Raw genomic sequence first — 16,860 nt, 5'->3', positions numbered from 1 at the left:
GAGCACATGCCAGAGAATTTCACTAAAATAATTCCTGGAGCCGAGCTTTTAGAGAAACCGTACTTAGAGACTGTTATCAAGTCACCCCATAACTCTCTTTGTTAAACCAAATAGATGGAGCTCCTTGAGTCTATCACTATAAGGCAGGTTTTCTAATCTTTTGACTTGACCCCCTCCTACACCCCCAGCCTAGAGCCCTGACCCCCTCCTACACTCCAACCCCCGCCCCATCCCTGATCCTCCCCAAAACCTCGATCCCCTCCTGCACCCCATATCCTGCATCCCCAGCCCAGAGCCCTGACCCCCTCCTACCGCCAACCCCCTGTCCCACCCGAGCCCCCTCACGCATCCTGAACCCTTCATTCCTAGCCCCACCCCACAGCTCTTACCCCAGCACCCCAATCCTCTGCCCCAACCCTGAGCCCCTTCCACACCCCATGTCCCTCATCCCCAGCTCCGTTGGGTTGTGGGTATCAACTATTTTCTTCAACTGGGTCCCCAGAAAAAAAAATTGAAAACCACTGCTGTAGAGCACATGCCAGAGAATTTCAATAAAATAATTCCTGGAGCAGAGCTTGTAGAGAAACGATACTTAGAGACTGTTACCATGTCACCCCATAACTCTCTTTGTTAAACCAAATAGATGGAGCTCCTTGAGTCTATCACTATAAGGCAGGTTTTCTAACCGTTTCATAATTCTTGTGATTCCGCTCTGAACCCTCTTCAATGTATCAGCATCCATCTTTCATCATGGACACCAGAACTGGACACAGGAATCCAGCAGCAGTCACCCCAGTGCCAAATATAGAGGTAAAACAACTTCTCCACCTCCCCTTGAGATTCCCTGGTTATCTTACCAGGATCTCATTAGATATGTTGGCCAGAGAATCACACTGAGAGTTCATGTTTACCTAATTATCCCTTCATGCCCCCAAATCTTTTTCAGAGTCATTGTGCTTCCCACAGTAGAGTCCCCCATTACGGTATCATCGCCTACATTTTTTGTCCCTAGATGCAGATATCTACATAGCTATATTAGAACACATATTGTTTGCTTCGACCCAGTTTACCAACAAATCCAGTTTGCTCTGAATCAGTGACCTGTCCTTTTCAATATTTATGATCCCCCAATTTTTGTATCAGAGGGGTAGCCGTGTTAGTCTGGATCTGTAAAAGCAGCAAAGAGTCCTGTGGCACCTTATAGACTAACAGACGTATTAGAGCATGAGCTTTCGTGGGTGAATACCCACTTTGGCAGATGCATGCTCAAGTTGAATAGTGCAAGTTTATTGATTGGTTCTCCACTTCATCAATGGAAGTGGATAGACACCAGCCTTTGTAAATCTGAGCAGATTCACCAAACTCACTGGTAAAGATAAACAGTAAAAGAAGTTTATTGACTACAAAAGATTTTAAGATATAGGCAAAAAGTCAGAGTTAGTTACCAAAATAAAATCTAAACACTCAACCCTATTAGACTGGGCAACATCTAGATTAAGCATTTTTTTATCAGCCCACTGGATATTGCAGTTCATAATACACAGGTTTCGCCCATGAAACCTGGGCCAGTCTCCTCTGTTGGAGTCTTCAGTCTTCTGAGTGCCCTTGTTTCTTGCAGCATAGGTCAGGGGGAGAGGAGACAAGGCCAAGCTTGGGGCCACTGTGTTCTGTTTTATATCACTAGTCCATGTGCTTGGAGAACACAAGTCCAGGCATTTCTGGGGGCATTGCTGAGTCACCAGGCAAGGTTGAGCAATTCCCTTGGCGTGGCCTTGTGCAAGCAAGTCATTGCATTGTTGCTCCCTTGCTGGACAATGGCTTTTGATGGTTGTTCGACACCTGCCCTGATGTTGTTGACTTGTTCTTGCTGTTGTCTCTGGGGAACTGCTGATTCCCAACTTACAGCATAATTTAGTGACAACCATACAACAGAATCTCATAACTTCATAATATGCTCTAAATATATACATATTTAGATAGAACAATGACTTTTAGAATATCATAACCTTTCCCCCGATTCCTCTCATGGCATGTTTTATATGCAATATCACAATTATATATAAATGAGGAATATGGGGTTACAGGGCACTCCCCTGACATATAGAGTATCACACACGTCTCAGACAAAGCTGAAAGCCTGCAAGTGTCTCACCAAAAAACAAGGGAAGTAACAGAGGTGCAAGCCTGTAGCCATAAATACCAAGACCTCTGTGCCCTTCATGACCATTCTGTTCAGCACAAAGTCATATCTCACCATGATAATATCTGTTTTCATGGGGAAAAATTGGCTCCTTTCCAACATCGAAATTACATCGTAGATCAGATCTATGGTCCATCTAGTCCAGTGTCCTCTCTCTGAGAGTGACAGCCCCAGATGCTACAGAAAAAGGTGTAAGAAACCTAGAAGTGGTGGGATGCGGGGGATGACCTGATCCTCATGAGGGTGTCACCCTTAATGCCTTGCAGCTGGAGATTGGCTTGTGCCCTGAAACACAGGGGCAGATAGGCTTTCCCAAATATTTATTTAGCTGTAACTATTATAACTGGATAGTATTACTATCCATGTAAATGTCCAAACAGTTCCTGATTCTTGCTTAGCTCATAGCCTCAATTACCTCTTGTGTCAATGAGTTCTTCAGTCCAATTAAGCGTTGAGTGAAGAAAGCACTCTTTATTATCAGTTTTGAATTTGCCACATTTCAGTGTAATTAAATGTCCTCTTGATCTGTTGCTATGAGACAGGGAGAACACATTCTCCATCTACTCTCTACCAGTCATATTTTATAGACTTTTCTCATATCCCCTTTTATTCATCTCTTTTCTAAGGTAACAATCCCAGTCTTTTCAACATTTCTCCATAGGAGAGTTTCCCCGGGCCCTTGATCATTCTTGTTTCCCTTTCCTGAAACCCTCTAGTTCTGCAATATCCTGTGTGAGGAGCCTTGAGGAGGGTGAAACATAGAGTGACTGATCTCATGGCATTGTATTTACTGTATTATTCCCCATCCCACTTCTCCTGGATTCCAACCTTTTCCTTAGTTTCTGTCCATGCTTACACTGTCCCTGGAAAAATCATGGAGCAGGTCCTCAAGGAATCAATTCTGAAGCACGTAGAGGAGAGGAAAGTGATCAGGAATGGTCAGCATAGATACACCAAGGGCAAGTGATGCCTGAATAACGTAATTGCTTTCTATGAGGAGATAACTGGGTCTGTGGATGAGGGGAAAGCAGCGGATGTGTTATTCCTTGACTTTAGCAAAGCTTTTGATATGGTCTCCCACAGTATTCTTGCCTGCAAGTTAAAGAAGTATGGACTGGATGAATGGACTATAAGGTGGATAGAAAGCTGGCTAGATCATCGGGCAGTGATCAATGGTTCCATGTCTAGCTGTCAGCCAGTTTCAAGTGGAGTGCCCCAAGGGTCGGTCCTGGGGCCGGTTTTGTTCAATATCTTCATTAATGATCTGGAGGATGGCTTGGACTGCACTCTTAGCAAGTTTGCAGATGACACTAAACTGGATGAAGTGGTAGATATGCTGGAGGGTAGGGATAGGATACAGAGGGACCTAGACAAATTAGAGGACTGGGCCAAAAAAAACCTGATGAGATCCAACAAGGACAAGTGCAGAGTCCTGCACTTAGGACGGAAGAATCCCATTCACTGTTACAGACTAGAGACTGAATGGCTGGGAAGCAGTTCTGCAGAAAATGAGCTAGGGGTTACAGTGGATGAGAAGCTGGATATGAGTCGACAGTGTGCCCTTGTTGCCAAGAAGGATTACGACATTTTGGGCTGTATAAGTAGGGGCATTGCCAGCCGATCGAGAGACGTGATCATTCCCCTCTATTTGACATTGGCGAGGCGTCATCTGGAGGACTGTGTCCAGTTTTGGGCCCCACGCTACAAGAAGGATGTGGAAAAATTAGAAAGAGTCTAGCGGAGGGCAACAAATATGATTAGAAGGCTGGAGCACATGACCTACGAGAAGAAGCTGAGGGAAGTGGTATTCTTTAGTCTGCAGAAGAGAAGAATGAGGGGGGATTTGATAGCTGCTTTCAACTACCTGAAAGGGGGTTCCAAAGAGGATGGAGCTCGGCTGTTCTCAGTGGTACCTGATGACAGAACAAGGATTAATGGTCTCAAGTTGCAGTGGGGGAGGTTTAGGTTGGATATTATGAAAAACTTTTTCACTAGGAGGGTGGTGAAGCACTGGAATGGTTTACCTAGGGAGGTGGTGGAATCTCCTTTCTTAGAGGTTTTTAAGGTCAGGCTTGACAAAGCCCTGGCTGGGATGATGTAGTTGGGGATTGGTCATACTTTGAGCAAGGGATTGGACTAGATGACCTTGTAAGTTCCCTTCCAACCCTGATATTCTATGATTCTGTGATTCATCTGCCATCATGCTGCCCATTCACCTGGCTTGGTTAGTTCCCTCTGAGAACTTCTCTGGACTTAACTCTGACCTCAGTAATCTGGTGCCATCTGTAAATGTTGTCACCTCAGTGCTCATCCCCTTTCTAGATTCTAATAACTATGAAATATTTACTTTCCTACTTGTTACAACATGTGTAATCCCCATCACTGTGCTTCTCTCCCTTTGCAGACACCTGGAGCATTTCTGAGCCTCATCGCCGCATTGACCACCTCATGGCATCCTTCAACCTCACCACCTCTGGCCCTTCAACATTTATCCTAATGGGAATCCCTGGCCTAGAAGCTGCCCATGTCCTGATTTCCATCCCTTTCTCTATGTTCTACATTATTGGCCTGTTGGGAAATTTCACGGTTTTGTTTGTTGTAGGGAAAGAGCAGACCCTGCACAAGCCAATGTACCTGCTGATCTGCATGCTGACACTCACAGACATCAGCATATCTACCTCCGTCGTGCCGAAGGCACTGTGTATATTTTGGTTCAATTGGAAAGGCATTACTGTGGCTGGCTGTCTCACCCAGGTGTTCTTCCTTCATGCGAGTATGGTTATGCATTCAGCCGTCCTTGTGACAATGGCCTTCGATCGCTATGTTGCCGTATGTGACCCTCTGAGATATACCATCATCCTGACCAATGCACGGATAGCTAAGCTAGGGCTCGTGGGTTTGATAAGAGCTATTCTCTTTGTTCTGCCTGTGCCCCTGCTCCTCAGCAGGGAGCCATTCTGTGCCAACCGCATTATCCCCCATACGTACTGCGAGAACATAGCTGTGGTGAAGATGTCATGTGGGAACACGATTGTCAACAGGATGTACGACTTAGTGATAATGTCTGTAGTCATCGGGTTAGACCTGACACTCATTGCCCTGTCCTATGGTCTGATCATCAGGGCTGTCCTCAGAATCTCCTCCAAGAAAGCCCACCACAAAGCCCTTAACACCTGCACTTCCCACATCTGTGTGATTTTGACCTCTTATACTTCCTCACTCTTTTCTAACCTTACACACCGGTATGGTTTGGGTATTGCTCCCCATGTTCACATCATCTTGGCCAACCTCTATTTCCTTGTCCCCACCATGCTCAACCCTGTCATTTATGGGGTCAAAACCAAAGAACTTCGTGACAAAGTGGTTAAATACATCTGCAGAATGTGATCACAAGAGGCCATTGACTTTAATCCTATCTGACAAGATTGGGAAAGGAGATCTCCTCATAAATCAAGGGTTCTTTGTCCCAGTTTGGCTGAGCTCAGCATTGTGGAAGTTCACAGTCTTATCACTCCATCACCAAGCATTGATCTCTGTTGCTCAGTCCCTGCTCTCTGACCATCACCTGACCTCTTTCAGCATCACCTGTCAGCCCCCAACGTTAGATACCCTCTCATTCACACTTTCCATGACTTCCAGACCACCAGAAGATACTGCAGCTTACTGCAGCTTTCTGAAGGTGGCTTTCCATTAGTTCTTTTGTGATAAATGGAAGCTACACTTTCTGATAGCCAAGACAAAAAAACAAACTACAAATTCTGAACTTCTTTACCGTAAGTGCTCTGGTGAACAAAATTTACCTGATTTTTGTACGTCCAATATTTCAGGAAGTCTGGATGATAAAGCATGTGTTTCAGTTTGAAAGTGCTAATACACAAAAGCTACTGTAGGACTTAAGGACATTTTACTGGCAAGAGTTGTGAAACCATGCATTATTGATAATGGGACTGGTGTGTTAAACTAGATCATTATCTTTGTGTCAAATTGCTTACCGCTTCATGCAGTCGATTTTGAAGTCACCATTCGGTGCAGTTTTCAAAACACACACTACCCATTCCTTTTGTCAAAGAGGTCAAGAGTAGGTGGTCCTGCTAGTGAAGGCAGAGGACTGGACTCGATGACCCTTCGGGGTCCCTTCCAGTTCTATGAGATAGGTATCTCTCTCTCTCTCTTTCTATATATATATATATAAAAGAAAAGGTGTCGAGATTTCATCTTGGAGTTTGTGAAACAGATGAAACAGGGATTGCCACCAAAGATCCAAGTGATTGAATCACTTACAGTACTAAATCCTTCATGACCTAGATTAGGCAATCTCTCATTTTTGCCATTGTTTTGTGGAGACCATGGACAGTTGGAGCAGCACTGGAGAGTTTTGCTTATGGTTCACTGGCCTCATACTCAGGACAATCAAGATGAGCATGTTTGGGTTGAAGTTCTCGAACACATGGATGCCGCAGAGGACAAAGACTTTAGTGAACTTTGCTTATTTGCTCTTTTGTTTCTGTTACTACCTTTTAGCAATGCTGCAGTTGAAAGACTGTTTTCTCAAATGGACTTGATAAAACAAAACTGTGCAACAAGATGCAAGAGGAACTTTTAGAAAACATTCTTCGTGTTAGGGTGTATATTGTTGACCTGAATGTATGAGCTAGTTTAATTAGAGCTCGCCAGTGATCTGATCAGAAGATATTTAGGTTCTTGTCCCAATTCAGGCTACATATTATGACATATATTCATAATGTTAATATCAATTATGTCATCCCCAAAACCATTACCTTTGGCCTAACTTATCACTTATGATTTCCATATTCTGTGGTGTACCCTGCTGTTACCGGTCTGTAAACATATTAAATGTTTCTGTTTGGCTCCCCGTTCAGTTCCCCAAAAGTCAAAAGGGGTAACCGGTAGGTCATTTATCTATACCAAATGTTATAAACCCACATACTAACTTGCTCTAGCTAATCAGGCAGGATACAGGCCTGTAAGTTCCTTGTATTACAGCCAACTATGATGAATAACTATTATGAATAACATATACTGGAACTCAACATAAACAAAAAACTAAGAAAATAATATAATCAATCAAACAAATAAAGAAAACCCATTCTGCAATATAGCAAGCTAGCAAGCTGGCCTTATGGGCTACAGATCCCCACTTTGATGGGGTGATTGCATAAAAACCCCATCACCTAGATGGGGGGACATGGATAGCGGATGTTTGGAGAAATGCCATGAGTGCAGGGGATTGGGCATGATGACCTCTCGAGGTCCATTCCAGTTCTATGAGTCTATGTTCCACATTAATTTCCACTTATTGGGGTGGCGGCAAGACGTCAAAATGATGTTCTGCCTCCTGATATATCTCTAGCATAGGCATTATGGATACATATTCACCAGCATCAGTATCTGTTGCCTGTATGGGCAGTTCCTCTCTTTCTTTTCATTTGTTAATCTTGCATTGTATATATCCTAAAATAATTCCTATTGCAACATCTTGGACAATAATCCATCCCTTTAATCCAACTTCTTCCCTGGGAGGTATTTACTGCTTGATCTCCCCATCTAATAATTGGACAATAACTTGTTTAGCCTCATCCATGTCATTCATAATTTGAATGAGGTGTGTTTCCTTTTGAGTTAATAATTGTTTTAATTGTAGTCCCAGAAATGTTGGAGTGGTTTGGACAATCAAGTCCTGATTAAAGTGATCAGATAAAATAATAGTCGTGTTTTCAAACGCAGGAATAGGGGAAATTCCTTGGTTTCCAATTGAGGTGAACTGCTTTGGAGTAAAAAAACCTCAGAAATTCAGATATGTGACCTGACGCTCCAAGGATCCAGTGAAAGAAATGGTTGCAACCCTCAAGTACAAGTACCAGTATTGGGGTTTTGAATTTGAATTTTATTTTTATCTCAAAAAGCAGCAAAGAGTCTTGTGGCACCTTATAGACTAACAGATGTTTTGGAGCATGAGCTTTCATGGGTGAATACCCACTTCGTCGGATGCATCATGCTCATGCTCCAAAACGTCTGTTAGTCTATAAGGTGCCACAAGACTCTTTGTTGCTTTTAGAGATCCAGACTAACACGGCTACCCCTCCGATTATTATCTCACTTCACCGGGAAGCGGCTGCTATGGAGATGTTTGTGGTGTTTCCCGGGCCAATAGAATGGGTTCCTTCTTTCCTTGAATCTTTCCCATTCGTTCCTTATTTTTCTTCCCGTTGCTGTTTAGTGCATTGTATGTGGTTTGAACATCATGAAGTGATCAGCTGGTCAGGGAAGCAGCTGGTATGGAGAGAGCACTCGGAGTCGGAACACCCTAGCCCATGTCCTATGTGATCCCAATGAGACTTGGAGTCAAACCCAGGTCTGGCCTTTGATGTGGCTGGTCCGGGCAATGGCCCCGGGTGACGTGCTGAAGGGGTCCAGTTTGATTCCTGCCATGTGACGTGACCTGTCGACCCAGAGCCATCTGGGCTTTCGGAGGCAGGCAACCGGCCAGTCAGGCAAGAGACATGAAGCGCTGGAGCATGTGGATACAAGCTGCAGCTCGAGCAGGCAGACACTCACCCACGTAACTCCTCCAGTGTTAGCAGGGGTTCCCAGGGCTCCCCATTCTCCCGGGACAGAGGACCCCTGCATGAGAAGCCATGTCTGGAGTGGGAAGCGGGGTTGGAGTGCCTGGAGTGGGAAGTAGGAAGTGGGAAGTGGTGTTGTACCCATCTGTAGGTCCTAGGAGGTGGCGATTTTTTTCTGCGACGTATGCGGGACTTGGAGCAATGTCGAGGGTATTGTTTACTTTACACTCCAGTGTCTTCCATGCGTGGCTCTCCCATGTCTCGATCACTATGTGTTTCGTTGCACCACCACCAGAAGTGTAGACCCCCAAACACAAGAATCCAGACAGCAACATACACAGCCAGGACCACATCACAGGCAGGGCTGTTGGACATCTGCTGCCAGAGGATTCTGCAGCACAAAACAAAAATAGACTGTTCCCCCCGCCCTGCCTCCAAGAGAGAGGGAGTGGTAAAACATTTCAAAGCTCACATTTATTCAGACTCACTTATGTCTGAATCATGTTTCTTCCACACTGGGATTATCTGGGGCTGATGCTGTGGCCGAGCATTTATCTATTTATCACTGACCTCGGAACCAAAAGTAGGAGTGGGCTGATAAAGTTTGTGGATGACACAAAGTTGGGAGGTATTGCCAATTCGGAGAAGGATCGGGATATCCTCCAGGGAGATTTGGATGACCTTGTAAACTGGAGTATTATTAATAGGATGAAATTCAATAGTGAGAAGTGTAAGGTTATGCATTTAGGGATGACTAACAGGAATTTTAGTTATAAGCTGGGGACACACCAGTTGGAAGTAACGGAAGAGGAGAAGGACCTCGGAGTCCTGGTTGATCGCAGGATGACTATGAGTCGGAAATGTGATGTGGCCGTTAAAAGAGTTAATGTGGTCTTGGGATGCATTAGGCGAGGTATTTCTAGTAGAGATAAGGAGGTGCTAGTCCCGTTATACAAGGCATTGGTGAGACCTCATTTGGAGTACTGTGTGCAGTTTTGGTCTCCCATGTTTAAGAAGGATGAATTCAAACTGGAACGGGTACAAAGAAGGGCCACTAGAATGATCCGAGGAATGGAAAGCCTGTCGTATGAAAGGAGACTTGAGGAGCTCGGTTTGTTTTCCTTAACCAAAAGAAGGTTGAGAGGAGATATGGTTGCTCTCTTTAAATATATCAGAGAGATAAATACCAGGGAGGGAGAGGAATTATTTCAGCTCAGTACTAATGTGGACATGAGAACAAATGGATATAAATTGGCAGTCGGGAAGTTTAGGCTTGAAATTAGACGAAGGTTTCTAACCATCAGGGGAGTGAAATTCTGGAACAGCCTACCGAGGGAAACAGTGGGGGTGAAGGACCTCTCTGGCTTTAAGATTAAGCTTGATAAGTTTATGGAGGGAATGGTTTGATAGGATAATGTGATTTAGTCAATAGGTCAATAACGTGCCGCCACTGGTAATTAGTACCGAGGGTCAATGTTGGTATATTGAAAGTCTTTTTCCTGAGTGTCTGGCTGGAGAGTCTTGCCCGCATGCTTGGGGTTCAGCTGATCACCATATTTGGGGTCGGGAAGGAATTTTCCTCCAGGGTAGATTGGCAGTGGCCCTGGAGGTTTTTCGCCTTCCTCCACAGCATGGGGCAGGGGTCGCTTGCTGAAGGATTATCTGCTGCTTGAAGTCTTTAAATCAGGATTTGGGGACTTCAACAGCTGAGTCAAGAGAGATAATTATTTCAGGAGTGGTGGGTCAGCTTTTGTGGCCTGCATCTTGCGGGAGGTCAGACTAGATGATCATAATGGTCCCTTCTGATCTTAAGTTCTATGATTCTATGATTCATTTGCCCATGACTACTAGGGTCGTTTATTGCATTTATTTCACTTTCTGCTGTTTTAATTTCAACCATTATTTGGGTTACATTTACATTTTCATTTGGGACCACTTAAGCTTCCTCTATTACCTCCAGCTCTGGACTTAACTCCTCATCCTCTGACTCTGAGGAATTAGTTGTCAGGTCACTATCTGTTTGTATTTCGGATTCCCATTTCCCATGAGTAATTACGCTCTCCTCCTCCAGGAACCAAAAATAGGCAGCCCTCTCGTCTGGCTGGGATGTTTTCCCTTCCATCGTTTTAGCTGTGAGGAGTGAAGCCACTTCAGTATGTTTTTCTTTCCTGACCGAATTTCCAGCTGATAGATAGTGGGACTGGCCTTGTTACAGATTCTAACAGGTCCTGCCCAAATGGGACTGAGATTATGTGCTCTTTCCTTTACTTGTTGATACATATCCATGTCTCCTACCTGCCATTTTTGAGGATTTAGGACTGGACCCATTCTTTTGTCCGTTTTCTGTATGCTGATGGGTGTCAGCAACAGCTGTTAACAGCTGCTGCATCCATTGGGGTCCGTGGAGATACAGGGTTGTAGGTTGTCAGGTGGTGTCCCATCCACCCACCACTGTTCTGGGAGACACACATCCCTCCCAGTCATCGCCTTGATTCCATGCGATGCCACGGCACCCCAATAGCCACTAGGATGAATGGCAGCCTGTGGTCCCAATCCTACCTTTGCTGGTTTACTGCTTTTCTGAGAGCTGTTTTGAGAGTACGGTGAGTTCGCTCCACTTGGCCTGAACTCTGGGGATGTCCAGCTATATGGAGTCTTTGTTTAATTCCAAACACTTGGCAGATTCCTTTTGTGATTTCCCCAACAAAGTGGGGCCCTTGATCTGAGTCAGTTTCCCTCAGGGTGCCCCATATGGTTATTGTTTAGTGAGCACCCAAGCTGTGGTTTGAGCTGTGTTATTCTGAGTAGGGATGGCCTCAGTCCATTTAGCAAAGGGGTCAACAATCACCAGACAATACTGATTACCCCTTGGTGTCTTGGGTAGGGGCCCAATAAAATCAATTTGCAGTCGGGCCCATGGCCCCTCTATTCTCTGATGTCCAAAGGTCCTTTGATTATTTGGGGATCGCATTATTGGCAGCACATGGTAGACAGTTATTTACAAACTGCTCCACGTCGCTGCTCATGTGTGGCCACCAGCCAGCAATCGGGTTAAGGTTTTCTCTACTCCTAGGTGTCCCCCATCGTGAGCTCGGGAAATCAGCTCTGTTCTTAAGGCTGCAGGAACCACCCAGAGTGCTTCTGGTTCCCCTTCCTTAGTTGTAGAATTAATTTTGATTCATTCTGCCACACTTTCCAGTCCCGGTGCTTTCCCTTTGTCACTAACTCTGCCAGGCTGGGGTCCTGGCTTTGGAGGGTTAGTAAATCTATTTGAACTGAGTCTTTTTTTCTAGTTGCTGCTATAGGAGCTATACCTTCCCCATTTCTTGGCTTCCACAATTTTCCTTCTCTGGTTCCCCTCCTTGCTTCCTCATCTGCCCGATTATTCCATTTTGACCCCTCAGTCCCCTTCTTGTGTGCTCTGACTTTCCCCATGTGTCCCAGGCCTCCGCCAGTGCCCACACATATGTCAGTTTGGGCTATGGGTTTCCCATCTGCAGACCTCATCCCTCTCTTTTAATATAGAGATATACCTATCACATAGAACTGGAAGGGACCCTGAAAGGTCATCAAGTCCAGCCCCCTGCCTTCACTAGCAGGACCAAGTACTGATTTTTGCCCTAGATCCCTTAAGGATTGAACTCACAACCCTGGGTTTAGCAAGTCAATGCTCAAACCACTGAGCTATCCCTACCCCCATTCTGGAACCCAATCCACTAGGGACCAAAGGACCCAGTCTGAGTCTGTGAAAATGGCGACCTTCTGGGTGGTGGGGGTATTTTCCAGTGCTACTGCTACAGCCAAAATTTCGGCTGCTTCGGCAGAATATGGTGGACACTGTCCCCTCAGCACCTCGCCCCTAGGTACTTTTACAGCAGCAAAGCCCACGTGCAGATGGCCGTTTTCATAGAAACAAGAGCCGTCCACAAACCAAACAATGTCTGCTACTCCCAGCATCTCACTCAGCACAGTCCCTCCCTCGAAGAGCGACGGCACCTCAGGCAGTGGCTCAGGTAACGGGAATTCGTGCTCTTTCCCTTCTCTCAGGAGACCGTAAGGTATTGGGGATAACGCTGTGTTTTTTTTCCATATCTACATTTTTGTTTATAAAGCCAGGGTCCATTTTGCCATTCGAGGGCTAGATACATGGCCACTGTTAATTTTACCAGTGAGTACATACTTCCCTGGGGAGTGGGTTGTTTTTAGTAACATAGGGGACAAACCCGTCAGGTATTCCCAATGCTGTAGTGCCCAAACAAGTGCCAGGACCTCCTTCTCACATGGGGTGAATCCCTTCTCTATCTCACTCAGGGTTCCATGGTTCTGGCTTATCAGAGCTCCCATTCCCTTGTCTGTAGTTGCCAGGTGTAATACAAATGGTTCTCCTACCCAAGGATATGATAGGGCTGGGGCTTGGGCCAAGGCTTGTTTCAAGCGAGCCATGGCTTCCTGCTGCTGTGGGCCCCAGTTCCATTCTGCCCCTTTCTTTAACAATTCGTGCAGTGGGGCTGCTTTTTCCACAAACCCTTCTATAAAATCTTGGGAGAAGTTAACCACGCCCAGGAAGGATCTGAGAGTGGTTACATCTGTGGGGGCTGGGCGTTTGGGGATTAGCTCAACCCTCTGTTAGTCAGGGGAGCACCCTTCTTGTCCCAGAGATACCCCAAGATACTGTACCTGCTGGGAGCACAGTTGGGCCTTCTTTGGGCTTTCAGGAAACGGGATTTAAAGTATCTTTTGCAGCACTCTGCCCAACACCTTTAAATTTTCCTCCTGGGTCTGTGTGCAGACCAGGACATCATCCACATAAGAAATCACACTATCCCTTTCAGGCATTCCCTGAAAACATGCCAGAACACTGCATGTGTATGGCAGATTCAATTCATTTCTGAAGATTTTTTCCTATATTTTCCCAGTCCCTTACTCCATTTTAGGTGAATGCAGGGTTTCGCAAACTACTGAGAAACTGTCTGCAAGGAAAGCAGAAAACTGCATCTGCCTGCTTGCTGTACTCTAAACATGAAAATGCCTTGTAATATTATGATGTCAATGAGAAAGACGTTGGACTGAGACACAATTTTGCTTATTCTAATTCCTGCAGCAGTTCTGGTGTATTAGCACTTTCAAACTTAAACACTTGCTTTATCGTCCAGGCTTCCTGAAGTATTGGACCTACAAAAATCAGGTAAATTTTGTTCAGCAGATGTTATTTGTCTTGGCTATCAGAAAGTGTAGTTTCCTTTTGTCACACAGGGACTAATGAAAAGCCACCTTGCTTCAGAAAGCTGCAGTATCTTCTTGTGGTCTGGAAGTCACGGAAAGTGTGAATGAGAGGGTGTCTAGGGTTCAGGGCTGATGTGTGACATTGAAAGAGTTCAGGTGATGGTCGGATAGAGGGAACTCAGCAACGGAGAAAGCAGTGCTTGGTTATGGAGTGATAAGACGTTAGTGTGAGAAGCTTCTCAGGCTGTGAACTTCCAAAATGCTTAGCTCAGCCAAACTGGGACAGAGCACCCTTGAATAATGAGGAGATCTCCTTTCCCAATTTTGTCAGACAGGATTAAAGTCAATGGCCCCTAGTGATCATATTCTGCAGATGTATTTAACCACTTTGTCACGAAGCTCTTTGGTTTTGACCCCATAAATGATAGGGTTGAGCATGGGGGGGATGAGGAAATAGAGGTTGGCCAAGATGATGTGAACATGGGGAGCGATGCCCTGACCAAACCGGTGTGTAAGGTTAGAAAAGAGTGAGGGAGTATAAGAGGTCAGAATCACACAGATGTGGGCAGTGCAGGTGTTGAGGGCTTTCTGGTGGGCTTTCTTGGAGGAGATTCTGAGGACGGCCCTGATGATCAGACCATAGGAGAGGGCAATGAGTGTCAGGTCTAACCCGATGACTACAGACACTATCACTAAGTCGTACATCCTGTTGACAGTCGTGTCCCCACATGACATCTTCGCCACAGCCATGTACTCGCAGTACGTATGGGGGATAATGAAGTTGTCACAGAACGGCTGCCTGCTCAGGAGCAGGGGCCCAGGCAGAATGAAGAGAACAGCTCTTATCAAACCCACGAGCCCTAGCTTAGCTATCCGTGCATTGGTCAGGATGATGGTATATCTCAGAGGGTCACATACGGCAACATAGCGATCGAAGGCCATTGTCACAAGGACGGCTGAATGCATAACCATACTCGCATGAAGGAAGAACATCTGGGTGAGACAGCCAGCCACAGTAATGCCTTTCAAATTGAACCAAAATATACACAGTGCCTTCGGCATGACTGAGGCAGATATGCTGATGTCTTTGAGCGCTAGCATGCAGATCAGCAGGTACATTGGCTTGTGCAGGGTCTGCTCTTTGCCTACAACAAACAAAACTGTGAAATTTCCCAATAGGCCAATAAGGTAGAACATAGAGAAAGGGATGGAAATCAGGACATGGGCAGCTTCCAGGCCAGGGATGCCCATTAGGATGAATGTTGAAGGGCCAGAGGGGGTGAGGTTGAAGGATGCCATGAGGTGGTTTATGCAGCGATGAGGCTCAGAAATGCTCCAGGTGTCTGCGAAGGGAGAGAAGCACAGTGATGGGGATTACATATGTTGAAACAAGTAGTACAGTAAATATTCCCGGCCAATGGGAGTGCAGAGCCGGTGCTTGACCGGGGGCAGCACATGGAGTCCCATGGCCCTCCTGTCTAGAAGCCGGACCCACTGGTTTAATATCTGTATCCTGGGTTTAACATCTGTTTCCCTGTGGCCCATTGCTCCAGGAAGCTGCCAGTGGCTCCTGCACATGGCAGCTGTATTTATCTAGGCCCTCACATGTTCCAAGGTTGCCCACTCTCATTATATAATGTGCAAACTTCTCAGCTTGTTTGTTGTTCCTGTGTAGCAGTCCCCAAAGCCACACAAACTGTGCGTGGGTGTAACAAGAGAATTTACCTCTCTCTGTGTGAGATTTCTCATCAGTGAGAGACAGTCACTGATCTGTCACTGGTCAAGGGAGCAGGTATGACAGGAGGCACCTCATCCTGTGCAAAGGAAGAGCTGTGGTGAGCATGGGCAGCTCAGAGGTTGTGGGAGCCAGGGATGAATGGACAGCATGGAGAAGACACGGGCGACTATAGTAGGAAGAAAGCCTACCATATATGCACAGTAAAGGTGACAATCAGTTAGAAACTACTGTCAGCTAAGTTAAACAGGGCTACTATGTAAAAGCAACTGTTATTGTTGTACATCATTTACAATGTGCATAACATTGCTAAACTCTTTAAGCAACACACAGGTAAAAAAATCAACAAACGAATGGTAGGAAACAACATGAAGGTTTGGAAAAAAACAAATGGGTAAAAAAATTAAGTTAAACGGTAATTACAAATTGGGTAAACAAGTTCCCTGGTAGTACCAGTCACACTTTGGGGTCAGTGACACTGAGTCCTAATTAAGGCACAAGTTATTCAAAACAATCTTGTTCAGTATCTGGGTACCAACACTAAATCCTAACACAGCAATATTTATTAAATTGCTTACTGTCCATTCAGTAGGTTATCTGGAAGACAGCATCCATAAGAAACACCTGGATCTATGTCAGCTACTGGTGTATCACAGATCCATGGAACAGAGAAGCCGTTCCTGCTTCTTCCCCAGTAAAATTTACCAGAGGGTAACAACAAGCAGTGAGGGTAAACTACAACATGAATGGACAGTACCGTGTAGTAACTAATTGCGAGAGACACATATATATATAAAGGCCTCATTTGTAATGTCACTACTCCACATTTCTGCTTTACTTCTCCTACACACAGCACTGTGAGACACACTATAACAATGTCTATCCCAGTATTTCAGAACACTCAGCCTACTACCAATAATAATCCAGGGTAACTGTAAGTGCCCTAATGGGACTGTGTTGCTATCTGCAGTACTACAAGTGCCAAACTACGCCACCCAGACTGGAAAAGGATTGTTATGCTTGGATATAAAGTGCTGTCCGATGTACGCACACATACCCATATGTAACACACGCATATATACACCATAACCATATTACCCATACATATTAATTATCTA

General features: G+C 45.2%; 2 protein-coding genes across 2 annotated transcripts; one reads left to right on the top strand and one right to left on the bottom strand.

The window, feature by feature from the left end:
• Window positions 1–4,648: 4,648 nt before the first annotated feature.
• On the top strand, window positions 4,649–5,587 carry LOC123375634 (putative olfactory receptor 52P1). The gene has a single exon (XM_045026718.1). The coding sequence runs from the start codon at window positions 4,649–4,651 to the stop codon at window positions 5,585–5,587; it is 939 nt and encodes a 312-aa protein (XP_044882653.1).
• An 8,780-nt stretch (window positions 5,588–14,367) lies between these two features.
• Window positions 14,368–15,306, bottom strand: LOC123363700 (putative olfactory receptor 52P1). Its single transcript, XM_045004980.1, has one exon. It carries the CDS (start codon window positions 15,304–15,306, stop codon window positions 14,368–14,370), a length of 939 nt encoding a protein of 312 aa, XP_044860915.1.
• Between the last annotated feature and the right edge of the window lie 1,554 nt (window positions 15,307–16,860).

The sequence above is a fragment of the Mauremys mutica genome, chromosome 1, assembly GCF_020497125.1.
Source record: "Mauremys mutica isolate MM-2020 ecotype Southern chromosome 1, ASM2049712v1, whole genome shotgun sequence".
Classification (NCBI taxonomy): Eukaryota; Metazoa; Chordata; order Testudines; family Geoemydidae; genus Mauremys; species Mauremys mutica.
Note: the sequence above shows the minus strand (reverse complement) of the source record. Positions and strands in the feature narration are given on the sequence as shown.